Source organism: Corvus brachyrhynchos, unplaced genomic scaffold, assembly GCF_000691975.1.
Source record: "Corvus brachyrhynchos isolate BGI_N302 unplaced genomic scaffold, ASM69197v1 scaffold44, whole genome shotgun sequence".
NCBI lineage: Eukaryota > Metazoa > Chordata > Aves > Passeriformes > Corvidae > Corvus > Corvus brachyrhynchos.
Window position 1 is genome coordinate 2349521 of NW_008238359.1, and position 20654 is coordinate 2370174.

Consider the following 20654-nt stretch of genomic DNA (forward strand, 5'->3'; position numbering starts at 1 on the left):
CACTTATGTACTGCTGCATATCACAAAGGAAGTGCAATCTCACCTGCTTGGAGTTATTCACTCACACAAGAGATAGGACCATCAGACTTTATCACTCAGCGCAGCACAGAGCTAAATAGATGTAGATGCAGATATCTTTACAGTTTTTTTCACCCTCAGTCAAAGCAACACCTTGTGATTTACAAAGGTGACTTAAGAGTTGCACGGTTATGGGTGGCAGTTCATTGCTGTAACCTCGTGAACTCCAGCCCAAAGGACTGAAGTTATGCTGAGCTGGACATTTTTCACAGGTCTAAGTTACACACCCAGCTGCAGCTCTCTGCAACCCACAATGCATTTACTTTCCAGAACACTACACTCCAAAGCCACCCCTGCAAACAAACCTCGAAGCCAAATAGTGAGGGTGTTAATCTCAAAGGAGATGCTGATTTGAGAAGACACAAGCAAACTCCATTTAGTCCAAAAGCAATGGCTTTCCTCCACAGCTTTTAGCCAGCTGACATCTGAACCCACTTACTTTATAGCACACCAGAGTGAAGAAATGTTTATTAGATCCAGTAACCTGAGTGTTTGCACAGATGAAGCAGCAATCGTTGCAGCAGATTTAACTCTGAAGTAAATTTAACTCTGTGGCTCTACACAACAGCCAGCAAGGCTACTCTGTCAAGGCTTCCAATTTTCTCTTCCCCAATGAGGAAATACTTTGCAAAAACTCTGATGGGTCTGGTATTTCCACTGACAATGAAACAGGAATTGAGTTTTCAAAATTGTACTTCTGGGAATGAGATATTAATTCTACTCCGTTGCAATGGGATTTGGGCTCACCTAGGCTCTTCTGGAAATCTCACCTTTGGTCATTAAAATAACTTTCTGGTACTGGAAGGATATTACACTCTAACGAGGACCAGGTCTGAAGGTTTATCCCAGCTTCCCACCTTACAAACACGAGCGATATTATGTTCTCATGTATCGTGAAACTGAGTAGCAAACATGAGGTTCTTGCTGCGTTACTTAAAAGGTGCCCCAGCCCTCTGAGGTGCACATACCAAGGCAGCTATTCTGTAAGTGCCGGCCTTCTGGTGGCTGGCTGGATTTTTTGTCCCATACACCATGATCTACAATGACGGTTCTGAGTGCCAAAGAAGACCTTTGGCAAGGTCTAATGACTACGGCATGTTTGTGCATGAGGGACTAAGGGGATCTTGCACAAATTTGGCTGCAGTCCTTGCAGAAATGCAGTATTATGTTTGTCCTCAGCAGCAGGGAATATTAAATCTGAGGAGGGAGGGTCTTACTTTCGGGAAGATTCTCACTTTCAGGCCAGATCTTGAGAGGTAAATGGCAATATTGAACCTTTCATACCAGGTTATCCTCACACTGACTTCTCAGGACCTGAGTTCAGGCCTGTCAAGCACAGAAGACTCATTCAGGAACACTCCCTTAACTCTATCTGACTTTCCTGGAGTGAGGCTTGTCTGGCCACGCAAAGCCCAGAACCAGGCCCCACTGCTTTGAAGTGGATACTTGTATTTGCTGCAGAAATTTTAGATCGAAAAAATATCCCCAGTGAGGTCAATTTGAAATTTGGTTCAGTCACAATTTATTCCATTTTCTCAGAACCTGGGACAAATCATACTTTTCCTGCTGCTTCATTGTTTTTAATGGATGTTCCTACCCCTTCCTCATTATTTCTACTGGTATATTTTTTTCCTTTGCTTTTTGGGGTTAAAAGGAAACTCTCCACTTACTTCCAGATGCTCCATCTGCATGTTCAGCCTGACACTGCTGTTCAGTTGGGAACTGAAAGGGGCTGATACAGTTGTCCCCCAAAAAACAACTAGAAAACCCCAGTCTATGACTGCCTAGAGTGATCATCCTGTCTAAACTATGAGTGATTATCAGTCCTGATTAACCTCTACATATCATCATCAGTGCTGTGTCTTTCCAAGTACTGGTTATCTCAGAGGCTGCTTGTTAATTTTCAGCATTCCCACTGGTTTCTGACTACAGGAAAAGGCAGACATCAGCACAGCTTGATTTAGCAGCACAGAAATGTGTCAATATTTTTGGCATGTGATTCAGTTCTGGAAGAACTTGCTAGGCCTGTGTTTCTCTGGTGTAAATCAAAGTCAGCAGAGTTGCAGAAGAGGCAGATCCAGACAGCTTTTTCTCTGTTTTGCTGTGTTGTTTGCTTTTTTTAAAGAGTTCTGCTCATTTTTCTTTTGGGTACGTAGGATTTCTGCAGAACTTAAGAGCATTATTCTAAACGGCCACATTCACACAGAGTACCTCAGCTCCAGTATGTTGGTGACATTGCCAGAGGGGAAGATCCTTCGGATGTAGTTGAAATCTCCAACATAAAGACTTCCATCAGACCCACAGGTTAGGGCAACAGGAGCCAGGAGTTTGTTCCCATCTGCCAGACCATTGCAGCTTGGACAAGAAATGCTACGTCTGCGGCCATTGCCCATAATGCTCCCAATTACAGGCGGCTGCTGGGAAATGAACTGGTTTTCCCCGTTTCCTTTATGCAAGATTCCTAGAGAGAGAAAACAGTATCAAGGAAATTAAAGAGAGACAGGGAAACTGAGACCAAAGGTAGCACAAACTGGCAATGCTGAATGTCAGCTGGGGAATCTGTTAAGTAGCAAGGAGGTTTATTATCTTTCACAGTACTGTTTTCTGATAGTTTCAAATGAGGAGCCTCTTTTCTGAATTTTTTTTAGACCCATTACATATCCTGCAGAAGGAAAATATGTAGGGAGAACAAGACTGTCTTTACCTTTGAATGAAATACACTTCTCAGCACCTCATGAATTTTTACCTGCCCTGTCTGTTCCTTCTTGCCCTGTAATTGGCAGTCTACCAGGTAAAAAAAAAAGAAATTACATAGCTCATGGAAAAGTAAGGGGCAGGAAGACCATGGGATATTCGCTAGAGAAATGTTTCATCTGCAAAGTTTTAGAGGAGCTCTGCCTATTTTCCCTCTAAGTGTAGTGATCTCGGCAGTGATGTGGGCTGAATGAGATGTTTGCTCCCATACCACTGTTATCCAGAGGGACACAATGCTTCCACCTTTGAACATGTTCTGATCAGCTTTTAAGCCTCCCTGCTGCAGTCCTCAGCTGTCTTCAAGGACTCTGGAACTTTCCATTCTCCCTTAGGACCCATGCAGCCTCTTGTTTTGCAAGTACACTTGGCACATTGGAGGATGCCTCTGGGTGGATTTATGCTTAGTGACAGTTCCAATCCGAATAGGCTCCCCTTTGTTATTTTAGGAATATTTTCCTTGTTAATGCCCTTCTTTTATGACACTACAAAGTTAGACAGGCTGACATTCAACTATTTCATGATGGCCAGCTTCTTTTGCATTTTGTACACTAACTTGATTCTAAATGTAGGTTGCTAGAAATAATTTGTTAGTAAAATACACGAGAGAGAACATGTGTTGGTCAGGTTTCTTTCCTTTCCTTTTCTTGAATTCGTAGTGATAAGGACCAACTTGCAATGCTGTATTATTCCTGTTATGTGTCACAGACAACCTACCACTTTGTATGTTGAGGGCATGGTGTTTGTCCAGGGACCATCCTCCAAGTTTGGAAGCATCGATTTCGTAACCCTGAAGAACAGCTGTCCTCTTCTCCCACAGGATTAAGTCTGGACAGGATTCATACTCATAACCTACTGAAACTGTGAACAAGAGAGAAACAAAAGACTCCTTATGTTAGTAACCCAGAAATGCAGTGCCAGCACACACAGAGTCTCAATCGAACAGGGGTAAGAGCATTTCTACAGAAAACTGCTAATTTAATTGAAAATCATCATAATACACAGTCCTAATATTTTTTCTCTTGAAAGTCTATTCTGCATTTAAAAAGGTCAAAGCCATTGTAGGTGTTGGGCAAATGTGCTAAAAATTTAAAAGACACTTTTTTAATGACACATTTTAAAACAATGGATATTGAGATTAGGACTTGATCTCTGGGAGTCCCTTCCAAATCAGGATATTCTATGATTTGAGAGTGTAAACTATTGCTGGACTCTCAAACGGGAGAATTTTACTCCTACCTACTTTCTTTGATCAAAGAGTGCATGCCAGGAACTTGATCTTGATCATGACCTTTCTTGGAAGGTAAAGACTTGCACAATTCATGCATGGGGCAGCGAGCCCCTCAGAGGCAGCAGTCTCAGCCAGGCTGACTTGTGGTCATTGCTAATGTCAAACGTTTGCTTGCTGTGATGTCTAATCAGAACCTTTCAGGAGTAACTCCACTGAACACACTGGAGCTGCTTAAAATTATGTCAGCAGAAGGAAAATCATGTTTTTGACAGAATAATGACTACTTTACCATTTTCTCAGAAGAAGCAGAAGCAGGACCATTTTCATTGGTCTGCTTTTCTTCTAATCTTTACAGCTGAAGCAGAGCAGAACTGCAAGTTCCACACAAATGAAAAGCAATTACATAGATCTTTTTTTTTTTACTAGATAGAAAGAAAAAAGTCTGATATTACAAGTTTCCCAGCCTCTTTGAAGAGTGCTGAGCACCGACAGAACTCAGGATACCCCATCAAACATAGCCTTTTGCAGAATCAGATTGTATCAGAGGAAGATGTAAGTTAGGATATGAAAGGTCAGTATTTTTCACTGTTCTGGAGGTGGGAATCATTGAAGGCACGAATGCTGATGTGCTCAGACCTGCTTGGGTACTCAAGTTGTTTCATGGAGCACTCCAGGACCCACTGCTGATCTAGCATCTTCAAGAGCATGCAAGCAGAGTACTTCAGGATATGCTACCAGGACACGTTTCTCCATGTAGACTCCGAGCTGGGTAAGGCTCAGCAGGCTGTATCACCCAGCCTGCTCAGGGCAGCTGAGCCTGAGTGAGAGAACGAAGGCACCTATTCTTCCTCCTGGAAAACCAGGCATCCTGTAACTCCTCTAAAGAGACTTATCTTCAAGTGAGCTATGAGGCATCAGTGAACCATCCTTCTGTCAAGAGGAGCTGTATTTGCTAATTTGGGATCTCTCCCCTATTTTGCTGATATAATTTCCTGGCAGCCTGAGAAGTCTAGTCTAAACTCAGCTGAAGACCTGTAACTGAATGTCCACTAGGTGTTGACAGATGGGAAGCAATCACTGCAGAACTGCATTACCTCTGCTCACTAAACACCCAGTATGGGATGGTATTCTCAAACAGGAAACGAAGTGGAAACTAAAATTAGACCAATCCTGAAGGTCAGGCACAAGGAGCAGCGGCAATCAGGGCTCAGTCCCAGGGATTCCTTTCAAAGCAGTCTTGACAGTTTTTGGCTATAGGTGAGAGGCAGCCAAACACTTCCAGTCCCAGTTAATTCCTTCTGTATGAATATGATGGGAGCAGCTCAGGATGTACATGCTGGGCCATGAGCCAGAGAACAGGTAAGTATTCGTACTCTGCCTTTGAAAGTGTCCAAGGCCAGGTTGGATGGGGCTCTGGGCAACCTAATCTAATGGATGGCATCCCTGCCCATGACCGGACATTGGAACTAAATGGTCTTTAAGGTCCCTTTCAACACAAACCATTCTGTGACTCATCTGCTGGGGAACGTGTGCTGCAGCGGATCTGCAGGGACCATTTCACGTGTCTGCAGTGAGACCACACTGACCTAGGACAAGGTCTGTCACTGCCACTTAGCTGCTTCTAAAAGGAGACACAAACCCTGAGGTCACTTACCGAAGGCTTCTGAGAGCCCATACACCTTCTGGCTGTAGACATCTGTCTTGTCCCAGATGAAATAGTAGGACAGGTCTGGAGCTGCTGCAAACCACTTTCTGAAGAGGCGTCCCTCGACGGCCACCATGAGGTGGACTTTCATGAGGTTGAAGGGGATGGTGGGGTGGGTCATGCTGATCCGCAGCACTGATTTGTAGCCAGCTGTGCGACTGCTCAGGTAACTCACTTTTATTTTACTGCCGGAAACATTAATCTCCTCTTGTAGAGCCTGTGGAAAAGCAATCCATGAGGTGTTAAATCAGCAGCGAGCAGACAGGAAAAGGCAGTGAAGCTGTAATTTATCAAACACACCTGTATAAAAGCTCTGGCAGACATGTCTAAAAAGGCACCTAGTAGGCATCAAGTATGAAATGATATATGTAACTTATAGGGTTATTTCTGGAAGCCAAGGAATGCCTCCCGCTTTCTCCACCTCTGTTACATGCAAGAACAGAAGAACAAAGTACCACTTTAAGTCAGGGTTTACAAAGGGTCTCACTCCTAAAAGGAGTTCCAGGATGCATGGAGAAAAGAGCCTGGGATCTCAGATAATTACAGCCCATCAATTTAGCTTCCATTTTCTGTCTTTTATCATCATAGGTTTTAGAAGCCTCTAATTTTTGTCTCCTGGCTTCCTTTTCCCAGAAAAATATCATGCCCTGCTTGGTCTTAAGGATGTTTCCTGATCCTGATCATAACACGCAAGTCTCTCCAAGAGATTAGTGAATCCTGCTTCCACCCTCTCTCCTCTGACTTATCCATGTCTCCTTCTTTAAAAGTGCTCCTCTCCTACCTCACTTCTGACCCTCTCTACCTGATCTACCATCTACCTCTAGCCTTTTTTTCTATCTGTGTTCTCACTCTTATTTTCTGACCTGATGTTTGTTCCTACTTATTCTGGTACTTGCTTAGAATTCCCTTCCTTCTTACTTAAGTGATAAAGCTCTTGGCCTCACCTACAGCCTGCAACTCCTTTCCCTTCCCTTGAATTCTTCCTTCTCTTTCTTTTCCAAACTCCTCTGTATTCTAAGTGAGTTGCTTAATTTTCTTCTCCAGAGTGTGGGTATTTCTGACTGACTGGGACAGTTATCTCACAGGTACCCATTACGGTACAAAATTTAAGAGAAGACTGAAAAAACATCAGGCAAAGCTTTTTCTGCCCTTGTTCTGCTTTGAGACCAGAGAAGTCTCAATAAAGATGGGATTTTCAGCTAATTTACCTGCTAAAGTATAACCAGATCTTAAAATTTCTTTTTTCTTCCTTTTTTTTTTTTTCTGGAGAAATGCTTGGAAAGTTTCTGGAAAGTGATACAAAGTATATCCCTGACACCATGCTGATCTTTCCACACAAAATGCTGATAAAAATATCTTCAGAGAAAAAAATTGTCACTTTCAAGAAAACTTCACTCGTAGGAAAGCACCCAACTTGGACACTTTGAGCACAAATCAGCAACCTCTGGCGAAGATTGAAAAATGAAGGTAGAAGCTTATCAGTGAGCTGGAAAGCTTGGTCTGCTAATGGGATGTGTTAAAAGGTCACAGATGGCACAGTTCACTCCTGTGCCACTTCTGAAGTTCTTCAGTGTGCTGGACCCTAAATGAGCGTGGAAAATACTTCCCTAGCAATAATCATCTTTCTGAATATTAAGGGCGGGGAAGCTTGAAGGCAGGTGGGTCAAGAGATCCACCCATCAGGAAGGGATCACATCTATCACAGTGGGATTCTTGGGGTGTCCTGTGCAGGGCCCCGAGTTGGACTCAGTGATCCTTGTGGGTCCCTTGCCACTCAGGAGATTCTAGGATTTTATGATCCTTGTGCATTCCAAGTTATGTCACTCCTATACCCAGCTCCTTCTATGTGGGAGCAGCAAACTTCCCTGACATAGTGAGCTGCTCAACTCTTCCAGGTTTTCTGCTTAGTGTTATCAAAAATGACAAATCTTTAATCTGCCCCCCAAAAACACTTCTTGTGAGATGTTATCCAAGGCCCAACACTTTTTCAAGTGATAACTAAAAGGCTCTGAGTGTTGCAGCACCTGAAAACGGACACATCCAGCAGTTAAAGCCCCATTCCACTGTGCTCATAGATATTTACCTTCTCTAATGTAATCTTCTTAATTTACATAGCTCAGTTCTTAGGAGGCTGAAATATGACAGAACTGGGAAAACCCAGGATTTAAAAAATATATTTTATGAGATCAGCAACAAGCTGGACGGGGACTAGGCTCAACCAGAGAGAGCTGAGCCAAACTGCAGTAAAGGTGGTCCCTTGTATCAAATCTGTCTTTGTATGTAACCCCATTAGGATAAATGCAGGCAAAAATAATTGTCATGGAGATACTATTTGGAAAGTCTGTCACAGATCCCTGTCAAAAGTAATTATTTCTCTCTCTCATGATCTATTGCTGCTGTCTACCATTCCAAAGAAAAGGTCAGCCAAATGCTGCCAAGGCACTGAGCAGCACAAGGGGCTGTGTTTAAAGATGTCTGCTTGAAGAGAGGGTTCAAATAGTAACTCAGATGATTCAAAATATATTTGTAGTTTGTAAGTGGAGAAAAACTAGCAACAAAACACAGCACTGATAGCGGGGTGTATAAATCAGTAGGGTATCAGTGGGACAAAAGGGGGAAGACAAGCTTTAAAATAATCTAAATGTGCTAAAAGTAACAAGAGCTGAATTGTGCCCTTATTTTTATTTGATAATTACTGTTTGGCCCAGACACATTCATATACTGTGACTGCAGACCTTGTGAAAGACCTTTAGAGTTTATCCCAGACTAACCAATATTATGGGCTCTTTTTAAGAGGTCCAGCCATGAGGCTGGGCAGGCAGAAGAGCTTACTGGGGATTTACACAGTGTAGCAATTTTCACTGCCATGTTCCCTTGGCTCTGTGGTGTTGATCTGTTCTTGTCCTAGCAGCAATTTTTCTACTTTTTGCATGAGACAAGGTAGGAAATCTTGTTTCTGTGTGCTGGGTTACACATGTCTCTTACAGCTACTCTTCACTCTGCCAGCAGACAGGCAAGGAACAGTCAATGTCTTTTTTTCTTGTAAGATGCTCAGAGGGAATTTTAAGAAGGAAAACCATTTAGAGTCTGATTCAGGGGCCTTAACATAGACATCTAGTGCTTTTGAGATGTTCTGTGGTATCCAAAACTTCTGCAAAGGCATGACAACTCTGACATGGACCTTTCTGACATCTGAAGCTGACCTTTCTGGAGCTGGAGGCCTGAAGGGACACTACAGGGCATTCTGAATGGCCCCAAATCTGTCTACAGGCACCTGAATCAAATACTAAAAATGCACTACTGGGTTTTTTGAACGCATCCAGGTAGAGAGCACTGCATTTATTTGTTCGAGCTCATGAGGTTCTTATCTACCCACTTGTCAAAATCTCTCTCCCAGCCCTGCTATCTGCTTGTCACCTCCTCCCAGCTATGTGCTCACACCTTTTATATTTAACATTTCCCTACTGAGAACTGTGTATTACAAAATGCAGCTGCAGGAAGTGACAGCTAGGTTATTTTTTTATTGTATGTACATCCAGTATAGAAATGAAAAGTAGTCCATTTCTGAACTGAAGTACAGTCAGGACTCTGCCACAAATCAGATTCTCTTGTAAACTCCTACACCACAAACTCTGTTAACCTTCAGCTATCAATATTTGAGGTGGAATATTGATTTACAGGTTTTAGCTCAAACATATGGCACACAGGAAAAGAACTGTCTTCATTGTGTATGGGATTCATCTTAACTTAGAAACCTAAGTTGGGTGTATCCTCTGAACTGCTCTTTTAGGTCTTCCTACAGCTAACAGCAGATACAGACAGACTCTTATAGAAGGTTGGTGTTGCCTTGTAAACTCAAGAGTGGGATTCAATTCCTGTTTAAGGGATCTAAATCCAGATGTCAACTTATAAATGTGCTCACGTGAGGTAGGCACATAAACATCAATTTTAGTCAGTGGAATCTAACTGATACCGTCAGTGAGAACCAGAAAGCTTCAGGGGGGTCACCGTAAGTGATGTGTAGGCTCCACTGATGGTACTGATTAGATTTCAGTCAGCTTTAATGGGAGCTTGGACACTTGGCACACATCCAGACAACTGCATGTGAACCTCTTATTTAAGCGTCATAATCTCAAAATGAATCCTTCTTAGGTATTAGATTCTGTAACTACAGGTGTCTAGTGTGATTTGGGATGTCCAAGTGATCTGCTGTTCACAAGGATTCAGAAGATATAATGCAGGACACTGATAGGGGGATCATTCTGGATTGGCAGTTGGAGGCTACGCAGGATATCATCAGGACATTTCAAATGGCACTACCTATCTGTGATTAGGGTGGTAAAACGCTGACACAGGTTGCCCAGAGAAATGGCAGATGCCCCATCCCTGGAAACATTCAAAGTCAGGCTGGATAGGGTTCTGAGCAGCCTGGTCTAGTGAAAGGTGTTTGTGATACCAAATAATGACTGAGGTTATGATCATAGTTGTGCTATTTGCACAGATATTCAGATATTTGCTTCTTTCACAGGCAGCACTGCCCATCACCTTTCATGGTGTTTGTTGGTTTAATAAAAAGATGTGGAAACCAAGATTCTGAACCAAGCATTTATAACATGATGGACTTTACAAGATATGGGACTTAATTAGTAATTATGCCGGGACACATGGTGACTGTAATTGGAAATTAGTGTGAGAAAGGATCATAAGACTTGGTCCAGAGGGAAAGGTAAAGAAACCACTAGCTTTATTTGTTGTAGGGTTTAGCACCTGGTTTATTAAAATTAGAAGGTATAAAGTTACTTCTTTCCTCATTAATGGTACCCCAACCTCAGTGGAGTCATGCCGGAAGCACACAATTTGTCTCTATACTTGTTATTATTTCCACCTTGGCAGATTACTGTCACTAAAAGCAATACTCAGGACATGATGAATGCTGGCATCTAAAATCCAGGGAACAGCATGTCCGGGACAGCAAAGGTTGAATGCTGTTACATCCCTCTGTTTCAACAGAATGAGTATTTTTAAGGAAAATTGATAATTTGGTTCTTTGGATTATTCAGTTCAAAACAGAACTTTCCATTTGACAAAATACTCTGAAGCCACAGCAGATTGTTAAGCTTCTTTATCTGACTCACACTTCCTCAAAAAAAAGGGTAACGGGGATAAGAAACTAAAGGTAATCCTCTTGCTCTCCTCATCTATTCCAAATGTCATGAAATGCAATAAAACTGAGGTGTTCTGCAGGCTGGCCCCTTCTCAGCCATCTGCTGGCTGACTGCATGTCTCAGCAGCTGTGTAGAGAAAGTTCACTCCATCACTCCACCGCCAAGGTTTGTAGCGCCCAGTGGGTGGAATTTTCTCCTGAACAGAAGACAGGCGTTAGAGCAGAGGAAGTGCACCAGCCTGGTGCTGGGCATGTTGAATGCCAAAGGGCTGACCAAGGGCTTGTGAGTAACACAAGGGTCCCAGCTCATGTGCTGTCAGTCACAAGTGCTTTGCCTCCATCCCTCAGGGATAAGGGAAAAGAAATCTGGCAAAGTGAGTGCCTGGGAGTGAGTGCTCCTGGCAAATGTCTGAAAAATGGTGTAACAAATGGGGAATGCTTCTTGTTAGGAAAGCAGGGGAACAGTTGCACTTGTGTTGCTCAAAGCTGTCAAAAGAAGCACAGAAAGGAGATGGGGGTGATCAGGCACTGGCAGAGGTTGCCCAGAGAAATTGTGGATGCCCCAATCCCAATTCAATGTCAGGTTGGATGGGGCTCTGATCAACCCGGTCTAATGGAAGGTGTCCCTGCCTATGGCAGGGGGGGTTGGAACTGAACTTTAAGGTCCTTTCCAACTCAAACCATTATATGATTCTATGAGTTATTGTCCCTCAGCTATGATGGTTCATACCTGGATCTCAGGAACAATAGGACCTTTCTCTGAGCAGGAAGTTGCAAAAGCTGTCAGAGGAGATGGGGAGACCACAGGGTTGGGCCGGGCGAAGTTACTGAGGTCACAGCTTGGGATCTCATTCTCTTCGTGCCTCATGACTATGGTTTCCATCACAAAGAAGCGATCCCACGGCAACCACAGCGTGTGCTCCTGGGTGATGAAGGGAGCCCGCTCAAAGTGCAGGATAATGGAGATTCCACCAATGGTAACAAGATCAAAGCTGTTTTAAGAGATGGAATACAAAATTAGTGCACACACTACCCCATCTGTTGGTAACAACTCCCTAGCAAGGACCTCAGAAAAATAACTGCAAGAAATATCATCAGTCTCATTTTATGAACCTAAAATCTGCAGCCCAAATAGGCTTTACCTGAGTAACAGCAAGTGTTGGAGGCAGGAGTCCAAGCTCAGCTTCTTTGCATGTCCTCATGTATATTGAAATTGCACACATCCCTTTTTTGAAACATGTTTATCTTTGTTGGTGCTTTTCTAGCACCAACATATTTTGGCCATACATACTAAATTTCCTTTTTTTAAAAAAGTATTTATTATACAAACAAACGCACAGATTGGATCAATTCACACGATGAAATAAACTACTTGGAAAGCGGTTTCTCTGACACATCCCCATATGAATTGTCTTGGCATCTCTGCTAACCTGACTAATGCCTAATGCAACCCAGGGAACATGGAGAGCCCAGTCAGGGACTGAGCTTAGTCTAGTAGAAATACATACAGTGCAGGCTGTCTGCGTGCCACAGCACACAAGCACATCATCTTTTTTGACTCTTAAGCATTTAGAGCAGGGCAGATGAATCACTGCCTGTGGTCTCTGACTTCACCCTAAGCTACCTCCAGCCAAGTGGCTTTTCTGCATGTGTTACTGTTGGATAACAGACAGCCTTCCAGAGCTGTGTGAAAAAATGTTACCTTGATAAGGAAAATATTCCTCCTCTGGATGTAAAGATGTTGGGATAAGGTTCTGGTGTTTTTCTTACTTTTGTATTTAAACTTCACGTCTTGTCACAGATGGAGATTTTATCAAGTACCATGGGATATATCTACTATGTATAGACCCAAAAAACAGGTGTTAAGTAAGAAAGGAAGGGATTTCAACAGAAATTGAAGACTTTTTGCTCCTTTGTGTTTTTCTCACTATCTCTTTGGTTGCAATGCCAAACATGTGCTTCAGGCACAGAAAGTTTTCTCATCCCTGCTTCTCACTTTCATGCTTGGTGCTGCTGTATGACACTCTTACTCAGAGTTTATGCACATGATCAGGCTCACTGGCTTCAGCAGAGCTGCTCATGTGCTTAAAGAGCTGTGAGTTTAAGTGCTTCTCTGCAAGAGAACTGGGATCTGAAACGCTCTTGATTGCCTGAAGCCAAACCTGATGCACCTTGTAAATACATGGTAAGAAAGAAGGTGAAAAAAGGTATTTAAAAGTATTTTTTAAAATTAATTGTGAGGCTTTCAGATTGGGTGGAAAAATCACAGAGGAGCAACAATGGGTATGAACTATTCCTAAAAAAAAGTCTTTGTCAAGCAATTTTTTGGGGGAACCTTTTTTATTTCATGGCTGATGTACTGAAGTGCCATTTAGCAAATATAATTATGAAAAGGTGGTTATTCGTTAAAGAATGTTGAATTGAGTCCATGGCAGGAAGCAGAAAGCACTTCAAAAAGCCAAAGCCATGTTTATTCTACCACTCGAGTTGGGGCATCATGTTCCCAGACCTATGGAGCTTGGCCTGCAGCAGCCTGAGGAGTAACTTGCTGGTCCCTGCCAGCAAAGCTGCACAACGTTTGTACTCTGATGTGAATGTTTTTAACAGTCAATTAGCATTTGGCAAGTCCTTCAGCTGGGAGGGAGAGGCTTGCTCTGCATGGATCTGGGCACTGAATGGGCCACCAGGAGGAAAGAAATAAACATTACAAATGATGCTCAACAAGTTTTTAGGCAAGTTGGAAGAGGTTTTATTTGCAAACCTCCATCTCATCCCTTTGGCTTCACTGAGCCTGGATCAGGGATGGGAATCTGCTGGGGGTAAACATCCTGGCCTCTCCTGCATCCCCAAAACAGGATGCAGAAGGGAAAGCACCATCTCCATGTCAGGCTCCAGCAGCTGTGAAAACAGAACCATGCAGTATTTTTTAGCAAGCGGTGTTGCTCATGAGCTGGCTTTCCCAGAGGCCCAGGGTGCAGCTTTCAAGTTACCTTGATGAACTGAACCAAAGGTAAACCCAAAATCAAACAGAAAAACCCAAACTGAAAACACCTTCCTCCCAGTTTCCCTCAGTGAAATTAAATTTAACAAAAGGAAAACTGTCTTGGGATTGAAGGAATGAGATAATTTTATTTCTGGTTTTGCTGCTGATCTCTGATGTATTTTTTATCACTCTGTAAAAATCATACTTGCTATATAGTCATACTGTTGTTTTTCTTTAAAGGCTCTGGAGAGACAAGCCAAAGGATGAAATTATCTATTCATCCAAAGCAGGCTCAAAAATCAAAACCCCACAGGAAAGTGTAACCCTTTCTCATCTCTTTTCTCTGGAAGTTCAAGTATTTGGTATTTCTGAGAAAACCATGCCAAAGCTGCTGACTGTGACGTGGAAAAAGTCTGGAGACTTTCTTGCTGTTTTATTAACACTGTTCCTACAACCCAGGGATACTGAGGGCTTGCAGTCTCTCTAAGCTACCACGTTAATCAAATTTAAAACTTTATTTAAAAATGGGGTTTATAATCCAGTACTGATACTTTGAACTGTCTGTTAACTTTGCTTTACAGAGAAATGCATACAACAGAGTAGTTTGAGAGCTGTCATTTTATATTCATGCCTTGTTATATAAACAAAGTCTCTGTTGCAGTAATTAGGCTAAGAACACATCAGTCTAAGTAATGCGTCTTAAAGAGGACCTCGGTTTCACTATTTCAGGCTGTATTTCAGCAATGTAATAGGAGAGACCTGGAATAAAGTGCACCCCCTTTACAGGGGTGAAAAATTTAGTTCACTGGAATTCTAAAACTGAAATTTTACTTACTCATTTGGAAACTTGATCATGCCAAAAAGAAACCCCCAAACCCCCAAACCTGGAGCAACAAAATCAGCTTAGGAGCCAATGTAGCTAAACTGATGCAATTTTATCTTGAAATTCCCTTACTTTAAAACCCCAGTTATTTCAGTGCTATCAGTAAACTGATTTGTTAAATCAATTTAAGGCAACTCAGTGCACATTTTCAAGAATAGATATTCCTATGGTGAATATGCCAAATAATAAACCCGCTGAGTTTTATGCAGTTATCTCATGACCCCTGGAACAAGGTAACTGCTTGCATGTGTGCTCCCATTTATTCTCCAAACCAGAATGACACTGAAGATGGGAGAGATGACCCTGTGTGACTGTGCACTGCTCTGGACTGGGAATGCATGCAACCTGCTACTGTAGGTCAGAATGAGCTTCTTGCCTAAGAGCATCAATTTCTATAAACAGAGTTGACTCAATCACATGAAAACTGTACTGTACAAAAGCTGATGAGATGTCATGCTCTATTAAAGAAAATTACTCAAACCCATAAAAAGGTAATAGAAACAGGAATAGCATGAATCCTTTACATGATTTTGAAACTGCTCTACAAATAGTATTAAATAAATACTGTAACAATCAGTAAGGAAGGAAAGTAAATGTTAACTCCCTTTCACAGGCTTGGTTTGCTGGCCTGGGACGGTCAAGAGATGCATGTAATGGTACCCTCTAAATCAGCAGTGAGGCTGGGATTAGGAATTAGGGATTCCTGACAACATTTGCTGCCCTGACAAATTTTAGCTTGAATGGTCTTAAATAGTTCAAGATAATTTACAGACCACTGAGGAAGTCACTGGACTCAAGGACAGATTTCATGGGACTTTGAGCAACCTGGTCTAGTGGGAGGTATCCCTGCTCACGGAACTAGAAGATCTTTAAGGTCACTTCCAACCCAAACCATTCCGTGGTTCTATGGATTTTGGAGTTGTGTAACTTGTCCATTTATGGACAAGTAGTTTTTGTCCATAGAGGACTTACAGAGTACACAGATGCACTGATGGGCCTATTGCCTGGTCATTTGAGAAAATACTTGCATGTATCCCTTAGCCAAGTTGGAAGGTATAGTCATTATTCTGGAGGCTTACTACTGCAACTGGACAATTTGTTTGATGTTGTTTGTGCATCAGACTTCTGTAGAAGCAGATTGACTTGAGAGGAAGGTGAAGAAAGTGAAATCAGAAGAGCTGATACCACACAGTCTGGGGTTACACTGACCCCCACCAGCTGCTGACAGAAATCACAGCTTTAGGATGAATCCCACTCGGACACAGATTCCTTGCTCTGAGACAGCTGATCTCTGTCATTTTTATCACTTGGAGTTGGTATCTGCTGGGGGCTGAGTCAGCAAACTACAGCCCTCAGCTCCTTGAAACTAATTTCGCTTCTGGAGGCTGGCAGCCACTCCAAGGAACCAGGAGTCCAATGAAGCCTGGTGGAGCATACTGATGCCCTGGGTGCATTGCTTTCTGCCCTGTGTTCCCTGCTCAGCTGGACCTTGGGAAGGACATAGCATGGAAGGAGCACCCCTAGTTTGAACTGCCAGTAGAAGTAGATTTATAGCAGGAGACCTCTGCCTTTCACCACCCAAGAACTAGGAGGAAATAGCTGCTTGAACATTACAAAGGTTTGGAGCTTGGATAGCAGCAGTCACCTCCATGCTCTGTCCCCTTAGCTTATGTGTTTGCTGGCTAGAGGTCCAGTTTACACTAAAGCCCCTCTGTGCTAGGTACAGCACAACTGCAAAGCAAAGAGATGGTTTCTTTCCTCAAAGTACTTGTAATCTAAATGAAAGATTACACACAGTAGTTGAGTGTTGTATATATACAAGGAAACAGACAGAAAAAAGGTTATGACAGGCACTGTCGTCCAGGAATCTTTTAGTCATATTTATGTGTTCTACTGGACACAGATTTTGTGCTAGTCCATACACAGCAAGCTGATCATGAGAGTGTGGTTTGGATCCCACTTTCCCACAAAGTAGGTTCAATAAGGTTGACAGAGATACTCTTAAGTACAAATGTTCAATTTTTTTCCTTTTTGCAGTAATGTCTAAGCTACTGGCAATAAGAAGACACCAGCTCCAGCGGGGTCCTTTTCCTGGAATGCCTCTTTATCATCTCTCATTTTATTGTCATGTCATTGAAGAGTTGGAGCATCCTTGGAAACCCTCCCAGTCCCCATCAGTGTTACAGTAGGTGCAAACACCCTTGAGTGTGAACAGGACAGCATCAAGCACACGTTGCTAGCACATGTTCCTCTTTTTCATTACAATTCTATATGTTTCTCTGGCCAACTCAAATGAAAGTTGTGGATTGGAGAGGTGATAAAATGCGTAAATCCTCTCCCAAGTGCTAGTGGTTAGCAGTCAATACATAGAGCATATGCAGCTGGAACCCCTTATGTTGCGTTTTTGTTCTTAAAAGAAAGGGAGATAATTAGCACTGACAAACAAAAGATAAGATGAAAGACATTCCCAATTTGCAATGCTTTTGTTTTGGTTGAGCATGATTGCTCAGATTTTGCCTCTAACACAACAGTAATCTTAATGACTTCTTCCTAATCATTTCAACATGAACTAGCAAGAATAGAGCTGTTGGGAGCAGGAGACATCTTTTTTTTTAATACACATGGGCAATGCATTGCCAAATTGCTGGCTAAAGATTCTAGGTGATATTACAAAGTTAATAAATAATAAGAATAGAATAGAATAGAATAGAATAGAATAGGATAGAATAGAATAGGATAGAAAAGGCTATTCATCTGTTAGGGAAGTAAAAGGATCATCAAGTCCAGCTGCCTTACCAGTTCAGGGCTGATCAAATCAAACCACGTTATTAAGGGCATTGTTCAAATGCCTCTTAAACACTGACAGGTTTGGGGCATCAAACCTCCCTAGGAATGCTGAGGTTACATTTGGTGCAGGAAGCTTGGTGTGCATGTGCAATGTGAGCTGCAGGTTGAGCTCTGGAGGGGGGCGGGAGGCCAAGCCAAATCCTGAGGCAAGAGGCAGGGAACTGCCGAGTGACCACATGGAGACATGACAGGAGCTGATAACTCCAGGCCTTCCCATGCGTAGACTGTCAGGGGGTAAAAGCCCAGGGTTTCCTTTGTCCGGGGCCCCTTCTCGCAGGCACCAGCTCGGGCTGTTATTTTGTTATTTAGTTATTGCACCAAGATTAAATTGTTTTAGGGATCTGGACATCTGGGACTCTGCTATGGAAAACCTGGGGTTGAGTGGGTAAGGAGCCCTGGTGTGACTGTGTGAGTGTGGGGTGTAGCTGCGACGGGGCCTTGGTCCCAGCTCAGGTGGTGTAAGTGTAACTGCTAGCGTGGCTTCTGGATGGTTGGACAGGAAAGGTTCCTTAACTGGAAGGCTGTTGCAGTGTTTAAGCACCCTCTCAGTTAAGAAATGTTTCTTCATGTCCAGTCTAAACCTCCCCTGGTGCAGTTTTGAACCATTCCCACGAGTCCTGTCAGTGGATACCAGGGAGATGAACTCAGCACTTCTCTCTCCAGACCCCCTCCTCAGGAAGCTGTATGAAGAAATGAGGTCACCCCTCAAGTCTCCTTTTCTCCAAACTGGAGAAACTCAGAGTCCTCAGACGCCCCTCACAGGATATTCCTTCCAGTCCTGTCACCACTTTCTTTCCCTCCTCTGGACACATTAAGGGACCTGAAGATCTTTCATAAATTGTGGGGCCCAGAACTGCACACGGTGTTCTGGGTGAGGCTGCACCAACACTGGATACAGCAGGACAACCACCTTTTTGACTGGCTCGTCGTGCTGTGTTTGACACACCCCAGGATGGGGTTTGCCCTCTTGGCTGCCAAGACACAATGCTCTAACAGCTTCTGTTCAGCTGCTGCTAGCCAGCAGCCACAGATCCCTGTCTGCAGGGCTGTTCTCCAGCCACTCCTCTACCAGTTTATACTTGTGCCTGGTATTACTCTGTTCCAGGTGCAGAAAATCCAGCATTTTGACTTTTTAGATTTCATCTCATTCATCATAGCCCAATGCTCCGATCTATCTAGATTCCTCTTGTCCCTTAGGAGAGCCAACAGCACCTCCCAGTTTGGTACCATCAGCAAACTTGCTAATGGTGCATTCAACTCCTGCATCCAGGCTGCTGATAAATACAGTGAACAAGACTGGCCCTGGAATTGAACAGTGAGGAACAGCACTGGTGACTGGTCACCAGCCAGATGTAGCCCCATAACAACCAACAATAATGCATCAACATCTTCAAAAAGGCATCAGTAATAAACATGCTCCTGGAAGGAGTTTCTCTTTAGTGGTCATGGCAATAATGCTGTTACTGCTTCTTGAACACTGTAAATCCCATACAGACATCCTACCTGCCATCTTGTCTACTGATTGTGTATCCAAACAGAGGATTGTTGACAAAGCTGATGTTCACTCCAACTAGAGGGGTCCCATCTGCTGTCATCACCTGGCCTCGAATCACACATGCATGTCTGCAAAGAAGAAGAAAAATGGTAAGAAATAGTAAGGCTGTTTGACAAATGCAGTTTTTTCCTCTGTTCATGTGGCTGGGAATTCCTATGCATTAGAAAGCCAATACCTTTATACCTTGTAAAGCTGGAGCCATACCATGTGTTTTGATGGTGGGATGCTGCCCTTGAAGGCTTTCTCAGGTGTTGTGTAAAAACTTTTGATACTCAAAGTGAGATTTATGATTACCCTACTACATAAAAGCAACTGCTGCAGCATATACTTCATTAAGTATAAACTTCTGTAGAATTCACAACATCACATTGGAATTTTACAGAGTCATAGAATCTCCTGAGTTGGAAGGGACTCACACGGATCATTGAGCCCAGCTCCTGGCCCTGCACGGAACAGCTCCAAAATCACACCATGTTCCTGAAAGTGTTGTCCAAACACTTCTGCAACTCTGGCAGGCTTGGTGCCATGACACTCCCTCAGAAGCCTGTTCCAGTGCCCAATCACCCTCTGGGTGAAGAACCTTTTCTTAATAGCCAATAGTGTCTTAACAGTATCGCCCCAATTAAAAGCAAGGTGCATTTTAAAATCAAAGAGAACAGAAAATTACCATGCAGTGCACGGACACATTTAAGGCACAAAAGCCACAGAAGACCCTGACCAAGGCTTGGCAGCTCATTTCTTTCCCCTTTGGGAAAACCATGACAGATAATTTGCCAGGTTCAGAAAGCTTCCTTGCAATCTGCCTGGGGAGCTGAGCACACTAATAGGACGGGCTTTTTCTTCCCCTCTTTTTCTTCCCAAGTTTGGTAGATTGCACCATTTTATAGGCTACATCTATTTCAACTAGTCTGTGCTCTGTAATATGCTCTTTTATCTAAGGATTTCAAGGATCTTTACAAACACTGATTAATACAGCCAGATCAGTATTTTACAGAGAGAGGAAATAAAACATAGAATGATTTTCAGTTGTCCAAGGTCAGTCAGAAAACCTGCAGTAAAGCCAAAGACAAATTTTCTTGGTTCTTATTCCAAAGTCTGTTTCCAGACTTCTAAGTCATTACTACATTGCTACCTTAGGAGCTTCCCATAAAGACAAAACATCACATGTCTGCAAGAGTGTCTGAACCCAATTTTTGGCTGAAGGTAACTATTTTTCTGAGCAGCAACAGCAAATTGTGGTGTCAGTGTGCTAACGTGACTCAATGAATAATTTTCCTAACTGCTGTCCTGCTGGAGAGCAGAGATTGAAAGCCAATGTTTCTCCAGGTGCAGAACCAGATCTCAGCTAGAGTAAATCATCCCAGCTGCACTTCAACGGAGCAATGGTGCTTTGCTGGTTCACTGAGGCAAAGGATAATTTCTGCAACATTTGTAAAGATGATTTAAAAAACACAGAT

General features: G+C 42.9%; 1 protein-coding gene across 7 annotated transcripts in view; it reads right to left on the minus strand.

The window, feature by feature from the left end:
• Nucleotides 1-20654, minus strand: part of TENM4 (teneurin transmembrane protein 4) — a 1563774-nt gene that overhangs the window by 61005 nt on the left and 1482115 nt on the right. For all 7 annotated transcript variants that reach the window (XM_017735917.1, XM_017735920.1, XM_008634916.2 and 4 more), the window contains 5 exons: nucleotides 19146-19265; nucleotides 11660-11921; nucleotides 5715-5982; nucleotides 3547-3690; nucleotides 2290-2539 (listed from right to left, as the gene is read on the minus strand). In XM_017735917.1, the coding sequence (XP_017591406.1) occupies nucleotides 2290-2539; nucleotides 3547-3690; nucleotides 5715-5982; nucleotides 11660-11921; nucleotides 19146-19265 (1044 nt within the window). The remainder of the gene's footprint in view (nucleotides 1-2289; nucleotides 2540-3546; nucleotides 3691-5714; nucleotides 5983-11659; nucleotides 11922-19145; nucleotides 19266-20654) is intronic.